Source organism: Lynx canadensis, chromosome B3 (genome assembly GCF_007474595.2).
Source record: "Lynx canadensis isolate LIC74 chromosome B3, mLynCan4.pri.v2, whole genome shotgun sequence".
Classification (NCBI taxonomy): domain Eukaryota; kingdom Metazoa; phylum Chordata; class Mammalia; order Carnivora; family Felidae; genus Lynx; species Lynx canadensis.
In genome coordinates this window covers 114,983,600-114,992,982 of record NC_044308.2, presented here as the reverse complement: position 1 = coordinate 114,992,982, position 9,383 = coordinate 114,983,600, and the positions used below count along the sequence as shown (strand labels likewise).

The following is a 9,383-nucleotide window of genomic DNA, read 5'->3' as shown; positions in this document are numbered from 1 at the left end:
AGAGGCTCAGGGATGGAGGAATCCCTCCTTGCTGAACAAATGGGAGGCTGGCCTCACAGCCACGTCCCTCCTGCCCTCCCCACTTGTGTGCTCTTCGAGACTCTTCTGCTGGGTTCTGTAAGGTCTGTTGTTGCTAAGGGCCAACCTGAGAGCTTTTGCTCACCCCTCCAAGAGCTGACTAAAGGCTACCAGTCTTACTTTCCAGAAAAAAAAGAAAAAAATAAGGGTCAGAGAAACTGGGCCTCCAGAGAGGTAGGTTTGGGGGAGGGCAAGAAAGCACGACTCAGGAGAAGCAGCACTGGAGCCCTTCGAGGCTGGGAAGGAGAGCAGACGGAAGGTGGAAAGCTGGCCCAGCCTGGCCAGGAGAGAGGCCGGAGAAGGCAGTGGGCAGTGGGATGCGCTCCTTGAGAGGATGGACAGACAGAAAGACTTCTGCAGTGAACTGTGCCCTGCACCCAGTTAGCCCAAGCTGGGCTCTGCAGCCACACTCACCAGCCAGGGCTTTGCTCCGGGCCCGTCAGGTCTGGCGGTCCACAGTTCTGGGGGGCCCAGGACGAGCAGCCCCGAGGTGAAGTGGGGGTGGGAGCAGAAATGGCTGTGTGCCGGACAGGTTTAGTTGCACGCTGGCCTGCCCACAACAGTTCGTCTATGCACTGAAGCAGCGTTTCTTTTTACCTGGGTAGGTTCGACTTCTGTGATCAGAAGCAGTGGGGGCTTTCTGTTGTTTCCATGGAAACATTAGGCCGAGCATCTGCCATCGGATCAACAAGGCTAGGCTGATAGGGCTCTTTCTGGAATTCTTTTGCTGTGCCTACCTCGGGAGATGTCCTGCCTGCACTTCACCGCTGCCTTCTTATGTGGTAAGGGTGGGGAAGAGCAGTTCTGAGGGGCTGGGGCTATCACCCAGGGAAGGAGAGAGGGTTGGTAAAAGGCAAGAATTTGGAAAAAAACCCTTGGTTTCCACTCCAAAGCCCCACATAGGGTCCCAAGGAGGGTCCACGAGGTCACGGGAACCTGGCCTCTGGTGCCAGCCTGCTCCAGAAGCGGGGCCACCTGCCGGCTCCCCTGGAGCAGCCAGTCTTTCGTCCAGGACTCCTTGGGGTACCAGGGGGCACGTAGGCCGAGAAGCAAGCTGTCAGGTGCAGGAGGGGGTTAGACCCCCGTGTGGTTCATCTTGGCAGAATGGACGCCTCAACTTCCCCTCCATGAGGCAGGGGAGGGCAGCCCTGGCATCAGAAAGGAAGGCACCGGTGCACGTGTACGTGTGAGAAGTGGTTTTATTCCAGATGTGTGGTTCATAAAGACAAGGCCCTCGGGGACAGCTAGTGGCACATGCTTTGGTCAAGAGGAGGAAAAGCAAAACCAGAACAGGGCTGAGTCCCACAAAGGACGGCTGACAAGTGCAGCCTGACCACAGGGAAGGAACGGCTTCTCAGGGGCTTCCCTGAGCGGCAGTCCTCTTACATTCAACGAGGGAAGCCGTGCCCCCCTCCCCAAAGGTTCGCGCTGCCTGTGGGACGGACTCGAACGACAGAGATGGGGGTGGATGAAACGTAGTGGCAGAGGACGGAAGATAGTGGCCCTGGGGGCCAATGGTCCCTTGCTGGAGCACAGAAGCACTGCTTAAGAGGGCCCGGTGAGAGCCAGGAGGTGAGAGGAAGCCACTGAGAACCCCCCACCGTGGGGCTGCTGGCCGGAGGACAGCAAGGAAGAGGACACTAGCAGTTTAGGCACACCAGGGAGGGAGAAGGGACACGGCAGCTCAGCTGGATGGTCGTGCCAATCCAGAGCAGAAGTTCAGATCCTTTGGGGATCGGGTACCTCTGTAAGAAGCTGGGGAAATCCACAGACCCTCTCCCCAGGAAAATGCATATATGCACACCCATGCACTATTTGGGGGACAATTTCAGAGGATTCCTAGGCCCTCTGGAATCCATGAATTCTCTAGGGGGCCCAGGCTGATTTGCTTTGGGAGGGGGGATTCCCAGGGGTCCTTGTACCACTGGTCTTTTGCTGAAGATCACGCTGCCTGAGCCAGTGGGGTTGGGCAAGAGGAGATGGGGAATAGCAGAAGCCCTTCTGAGACTAGGCCGTGGCCCAGTGGCTGTGAGAAGGGGGCTCTCTACACAAACCGGAGCTGCCAGCCGGCCTCCCGGCCCACTGCGGGGACTGACCCTCTCAGGCCTCCCTCTTGCAGTGGAGAGGGGCGGGGATGAGGCTTAGGCTGTACGACTTCTTCCCTAATGTCTTAGGGAATGTTTAGCTCCAGAAGGGAGGTCCTGCTCATCCCAGCCACCTCAATGCCATGATACAGTATTTACAGAGGCAAAGGCTTTTGAGAAGGCAGGAGTCAAAAGGTCTGAATAAGGATGGGGCTGCTCAGCAGTGCGGGGCGGCCACCTGTCCCTACAGGGTCATCACCATGGACCCAGGCAGAGGGGACAGGGCATCAGCTGGTCTTAAGGTCCAAGAAAGAGGTCTTGGCCTGGCGCACGGCCAACCAGAAGTGGGATCTGTTTAATAAACCGTGTCCCAAGGCTGCCCCTGAACAGCCCCCTGCAGCCTCTTGTGCAGAGCGTGAAGACCAGAGTGCAGGGCACGGCGCCCGGGGACTGGTACAGCATGGGAGGAAGGATGGGCTGTCGGGAGGAGAGTCACTCTTTTGGTGCTTCGCTGCTTTTCCATCCATGTCCTTCTGCAAATGACCCATCATCCTCTGCTCCAGATCCCATCCCTCCCACACTCAACCCAGCACCTGCCTGGTACAGGCCACTGAGCTTCTCACCTCCTCCCTGTTCTCTCCCTGCCTTCAGGCTGCCCCCTCCCCGCCCTCCCCATCCACGCCACCCACATTCGCCTCTCACGCTGACCCCACAGGCGGGCCCTGTGACCCAGCAGGGGCCCTGCGTGGGCTTCTGTCCTTGTTCTCCCCAGCCAACAGGTAAGGGCCCCCAAAACACGGTCCGGAACCCCAGGAGGGCAAAGGAGGGAACAGAGGGCCAGGGGGCCTGCCCAGTCTCAGCCCAGCAGCAGTCCTGCATCCTGACCGTCTCCTCTTCTGGGGCGAGGCCGGGACGGCAGCCAGGGCGTCGGGGCCTGCTCCCCCGTGGCCCCCCCGGAACAAGCTTTGGAGAAACGTGTGTCGTGGCAGGGGGTGTTTGCTGATGATTCCGGCAGAAATGCGAGGAGATGGGAACGGCCTGCTTTACACTCCCCCACCCTAACCCGCTTCCAGTCCCAAAGTCTCATGCAAAAGGTACAGGAGGCCCCAGGCTACCGTCATGTGTGGGGCAACAGCTGCCACTGCTGGGCCGGGGCGTCGGCCTGGCACTTGCTGGTCACAAGCTGGGCGGGCTTGGCCTCCAGGCAGAGGCCGCTGACTGAGTGCTGGATGAAAGAGGCTTTTCTCCTCCATCTCTGGGGGGGAAAGAGGATGACGAAAACACAATCATTAAAAATAGAAACAATGCTCAGAAGTCCATTTCACATGTATGTAAGTGGCCTGAATATACCTAGGACACACCCTCCTCATTTGAAGCGGACTGTCCCCTACCCAAGAGCTCCCTGACCCCGCACACCTCCTTAACCCCCTCCCCTTCTGATGCACTCTTGCCTCATTCAGCAGTCTAGATCGGAGACCCACGGGCTGAATTAATCAAACCCAGGGATATATTTTGTTTGGCCTGCATAGTGTTTAAGCTTTGGCTTGGTCATCACATGAAACTCTGTGTTTCCAGCTTCCCTTTAGACGTGGGCCCAGTTTCTCATGTGGCATCAGGCGGTTGGGGCTGAGCGGCTGTCCCCTGCTGCAGCTGGGACTCTTGCTGTCCACTGACCAAGGTCCTGCCCGGTCCCTACGTTCTCCTCCAGCACAGCCTGCCCCTCCCTGTTGGCGTTTGAGTCTGTGGGGCCTGGCCTGGTGCATCTTTTGCTTCTTCAAACAAGATTTCTTCTCCCTGCGGCTCTAAGGGTCTGACCTGGCCTGTAACTGTGCGGTGGGTGACCGACACCCTTGAGTGGGAACCGGCCGCCATCTCTGCAGTGATGACTCAGTGAGCCCAGCAGGATGGTAGGAGGCCTGGGGTCCCCATCCCAGTGCGCACCCTGTGCCTCCCTTTCTCCAGGCTTCACAAAGGGGAAAAGAGGTGTTCCTGTGGAACATCTGGAGGTGCCTGGGTGGAGGATGGTGTGTCCTTTGGAACCATCGGGAGAAGGGGAGAGAGGCTGGCCCAGGCTTCAAGGGGGTAGGGAATGCTCACCCACACATGGAGCCCCCAGGGCTCTGAAGGGTGAGGTCACACACTCAGCTGGAGTGCCAGCAGAAGGCCTGAGCCGTACCCAGTTACAGGGCCGGGTCTAGGGCTGCAGGTGCTGAGGTGGGCAGAGAAGGGAACTGACTTGGGAGGTGGACCGGGGGTGGGGGGGGGGAAGTTGCAGGCTGCAGACTCCCCTTCGGAATGTAGGCCTGTGGGGTGCCCACGCGGCCCCAGCAGTGAGGGGTCCCTGGCCTGAAAGTTGGGGCAGTGGGTAGGACAAGGCCTTGGTCCCTCTGGAATTCCTAGGATCAGTTGCTTTGTACCCCTCTAGTCCCTGACCTCCTGGAAGGGGCTGGCCACACTCGCCCCTACTGGGCAAAGGATATCCTTTGGCACAGGTAGGCACCTAGCACAGTGTTTACAAAGGATGAATGTGCGCATGAAGGAATGAATCATCCCATCACTGGAGGCGGTCCCCAAACTGCAGGATTCTCACTTCTTACCCATGCCGTCATCGGGCAGTTACAGGGCCTTTCCAACTCTCTTGGCCACTCAGCCCTGGACACTCTCCCATCTCTTCAGCCTCTGTTCTTACAGGTGCCTTGCAAGGCAGGCAGGGAGGAGACAGAGGCTCGGAGAGGTGAGGGGTGGTTGGGCTGGGGTCTGCCAATGCCATCATACTGGCTCCAATATATAGGGCCTCTTAGATACATGATACCCAAGTGGCCTTAGAGGCCAAAAGGGGACCAAGGAGGGAGGCCTAGCTTTGAGAAGGCACCAGCAGTGGGAGACCTGCTCATCCTGTCCTCTTGGAGGAGAGGCCCCAGTGGCCCAGGGCACTGCTGGGGGCCCGGCAAGACTTGTAGGAGCAGAGTGAATGGGGCCAAGAGAAATTCCCACAAGCCCCTGGGGCTGGGTCAGCATGGAGGGGAAAGGATGCTTCAGCTCCAGAGAAATATTCAGCCGCCCCGGGAGCTACTTCCTAGCTCGGCCTCAGCAAGGAGGAATGGGAGTGGGCTCAAAGCCTGGTCCTCAGAAAGGTCTGAGGCTCCCAGTGAAGGAGAGCCTGAGGGCCTCCCTCCCTGCAGGGCAGGGGCAGAGGGCAGGCAGCCTGAGGGGGCAGGACAAACTACATCTGCCAATCAGAAACTCCTCAGAAGTATCCCTCGGGCTCAGCAAGCAGATCTTGGCACACAATTCACACGCGTGTGCATGCACACACACACACACACACACACACGCATGCACTCACATACACCCAGAGGCTGGAGGAGAGGATCTGGCTGCTTTTCCAGAATGGAATAGCAAACTGCCAGTCATCCTTAAAGAAAGAGCTGACCCAGGCAAACAGGAAAAGGGTGGGAGGAAGCCCTGCAGGCCAAGTCAGAGAGCTAGGCGCTCTCCTCGTCCCTGCACTGTGCCGCTGGCTGGCCAGGGTCAGGCACAGAGAGGGAGAGGGGAGGCAGTTGGTGGGCAGAGGAAGGGCCGGAGCAGGCCGCCAGCCTTTGTGTCCCATTCCTCGGGCAGAGGGGCACCCTCCCAGCCAGGAAGGGAGCCGGCTGACTGTCACTGGCTGCTGTGTATTCTGAGCAAGTGATGTCATCTCTCTGAACATGGGTTTCTTCCTCAACAGGTGGGCCTGGCCTGTCTCCCAGGATTAATGGAAACAGGGTGGGTGAGTGTTTGACAAATGGAAAAAGCAGTGCTCATGCCTGGAAATCAGTGTATCTGGATCTCAGTTTCCCAACAGCCACAATCAAGAAATATTTATTGAAGGGCGCCTGGATGACTCAGTCGGTTGAGTGTCTGACTCTTGATTTTGGCTCAGGTCATGATCTCGCTGTCATGAGATAGAGCCCAGCATGGGGCTCCATGCCGACAGCCCAGAGTCTGCTTGGGATCCTCACTCCCTCTCTCTCTGCCCCTCCCCTGCTTGTACTCTCTTTTTCTCTGAAGAAGAAGAAGAAGAAGAAGAAGAAGAAGAAGGATAAGGAGAAGAAAAAGAAAGAGAAGAGAAGAAAGGAAAGGAAAAGAAAAGAAAAGAAAAGAAAAGAAAAGAAAGGAAAGGAAGTAGTTATTGAGCATCTACTGTGTTTTGGGTTAAGACTGTGGGCTTAGGGGTCACACTGACCTGGGTTTGAATCCTGGCTCCACCCCTTCCCAGCTGTGTTTCATCTGACACATGTCCCTTAAATTCAGTGAACCTCAGTGTAACTCACCTATAAGATGTGGATAGTACTAGGGCCCAAGTCCCTGGGCTGCATGAGGATTAGATGAGATAATCTGTAAAACTCCTAGCATGGGCTCTTGGTAAAAGCCAACACGAGTTTGACTGTGGTGCTTGTCAGGGGCTAGGGATAGTGTTGTAGGGACACAAGACAGACAGTCCCTGCCCTCATGGAGCTCACAGGCTGGCAGGATTGGCATTTAACAGACATTTACTTGAAGAAGTGTTTCCCGGTGAGTGAAACAAGAGATTTGACCTAGATATTGACTTACAGTGACTCTTACTCTGGAGGGCTTACTTGAGTCTATCTGTTTCAACCCAGGGCTCCCCTGCTAGGAGCTGCCACCCCCTTGCGTGTCCCCTGGGGGCGAGGAGGCTTACCTGCCTGCCTTCTCTTGGGTTGCACACCTGCAGAACGACCAGGGACCCCGGGGTGATGGAGGTGGAGGTGGCAGTCAGGCACTTCCCCTGCTGCTGGATGAGATGGTCACTGAACAGCCACGCCTACAAGGCAGGGACATCAAAGGCCAAGTCAAAATGCTCAGTGATGGATGGATAGATGGGTAGATTGGTGATGAAACAAATATACTGTGTATTTGGTAGAATTTTCTACAAATAATAGGAGTGCACGGTATTCACCGTATAATTCTTTCAACTTTTCTGTATGTTTAAAAAGTTTCATAATAAAGTATTAGGGGGAGCTTAGCTGGAATGGCCAGAATGGCAATCAAGGATGTACCAAGGGATGCTGGGGGGATAGGGAGAAAGACAGGACATGGGGCCAGGGCAGCCGGGGGGTTTCCATGACCTGCACTAGTCTTGACATAGGTGCACCCGCACTCGTAGGTGGCACATGCATGCACACACAGGAGTCTGGGATGCCCTGCTGCCCATCATACATGCTGGCCATGGCTGCATCCCGGGGGAGAACTGGGTGCTCCTGGGAAGCATTTCTCCCTCAGCAAGGAGAAAGTGGGTGGTTCACAGAGGGCAACTGTGCAAAGTGTAGGAAAGGGGACGGGAATGTGGCAGGAGCAGAGCCAAGGAGCCGTGTGAGGGGATAATGTGCATGGTCCCCTGTGGAGGGAGCAAGCAGAGAGAAAATGAGAAGGAGCAGAGGAAAGCCCCACACCCCACTCCTGGATGACGACCATGGCTCCTTTCCCCGTCCTGGTCTGGACCTCAAGGCCCTAAGCAGCTTACCTGCGGTGCTGGGGGGTTCTTGGCGGACCCTCTGCAGATCCCCATTCCAAGCAGGAAGTTTCCGGCTGAGTCTTGGCCCTGGGATTCTAAGCAATTAACCCCCTGCTTAATGATGCCAGGGAGCACTTCCTTCACTGGGACTCTGAGAGAAAAGCGAATGGTCAGGCTTGTCCTCTGCTCCCTCCAGGCTCACTCATCCTTCAACCAGAGGGCAGCACTTGGTCAGCTCCCCAGGCACCAAGGTCTGGCCTCAGTCTCACTGGAAGGGGCCTTGGGGAGCAGCCCTCGCCAGCAGGGGCAGGAGGGCAAGGGACAGGGAAAGAGCAGGGATGCCGCTGGGAAGATTGAGCCTCGCCCACTGGGTCTGAGCAGCTCTGGGAGCCCCAGGGGCCGCCCCAGAGGCCATGCCTTGGGAGGACCCTTGGGAGAGAGCTCAGATCAGAAACCCAGGGCTCCCCAGTCCAGAAAGAAGAAAGTTTGGGGAGAAGCTAGGGTCTAAATGTAGACTCAAAAGGCAATCTCAAAATGACAGGGAAGAAGTCACTTTGGAGAGGCAAATTTAACACCCACAAATATAAAAATGCATTCGATCTCACTAACGATCAAGGAAATACATATTAGAGAGTTACCAGTATTTGTTTACCATGTATATGTGCATAAAATATAATGTGTGATAAATATGTATTATTTCAACATATCGATTTATATAAAATGTATGATATACCCACAATTATATCAACACCAATCAATATCAATCCCCAGTGTTGGCAATTGCTGCGGGATTGGATCTCCTCACACCCTGTGGGCGAGAGCATAAATTTAGCCCAATGGTTCTGCAGGGCAATGCGGCATGATGTACCAAAAGCCTTAAAAATGTGCACACACAGATAAAGGGGGTGGAGAGGTATGAACTACCAGTTGTAAAATAAGTCAGAGAGAAGAAAAGTACAGCATATAGAGAATATAGTCAATAATATAATAATACTGTAATAACGTTGTATGGTGGCCGGTGTGCACACTCATGGGGAGCACAGCATAATGTACACAGAATTATCGACTCACTGTGTTGTACACCTGAAATGAATACAACATTGTATGCCACCTGTACTCCAATAATAAAAAACACCCCCAAAATAATGTGCATACCTTTGACCTAACGATCCCAATCCTCATCCTGGGAATTTATTACACTGCCTCAATAATTACGGATGTTTGCAGAGATTAAATTTAAAAGACATCCATCTCTGAGTGATTGCTTATACTGAAAACATAGATATCCCCCAGTAGGGACGGGCTAAATAAATTCTGATTCATCTGTAGTAATGAAAACCCGGTAGCCATTAAAAATGACTGAATGAGTATCTGATAACATGGAAAAATGTTTATAACGTACTGTTAAGTAAAACAGGCATAGTTCAAAATATTGTATTATTGAAATGTTGCTATGCCCAGGAAAATATGCTTATACACACATTATACACACACACACACACACACACACACACACAAATGACACATCGTCTTACTCTGTGGATAATAAACCCAAGGAGACTGCTGGCCCCAGCTGATGCAGGCTTATATTCCTGGGTTCGGAATGTCATACCCTCTTGGATTGTGGCCCCAGAGGGTTAGGGGAACCAGGAGGGCTTAGAGTCTGGCCTAATCTTAACCACCTCTTGTTATTTCTGTCTGAAGAG

The 9,383-nt window shown here is 54.6% G+C and overlaps 1 protein-coding gene across 1 annotated transcript in view; it reads right to left on the bottom strand.

The window, feature by feature from the left end:
• Nucleotides 1–1,259: 1,259 nt before the first annotated feature.
• The window catches only part of GALNT16 (polypeptide N-acetylgalactosaminyltransferase 16), a 92,991-nt gene continuing 84,867 nt past the window's right edge, over nucleotides 1,260–9,383 (bottom strand). The window contains exons 13-15 of the mRNA XM_030319413.1: nucleotides 7,687–7,828; nucleotides 6,865–6,987; nucleotides 1,260–3,417 (exon numbers count right to left, since the gene is read on the bottom strand). Coding sequence (XP_030175273.1) covers nucleotides 3,280–3,417; nucleotides 6,865–6,987; nucleotides 7,687–7,828 — 403 coding nt within the window. The 3' untranslated portion in view covers nucleotides 1,260–3,279. The remainder of the gene's footprint in view (nucleotides 3,418–6,864; nucleotides 6,988–7,686; nucleotides 7,829–9,383) is intronic.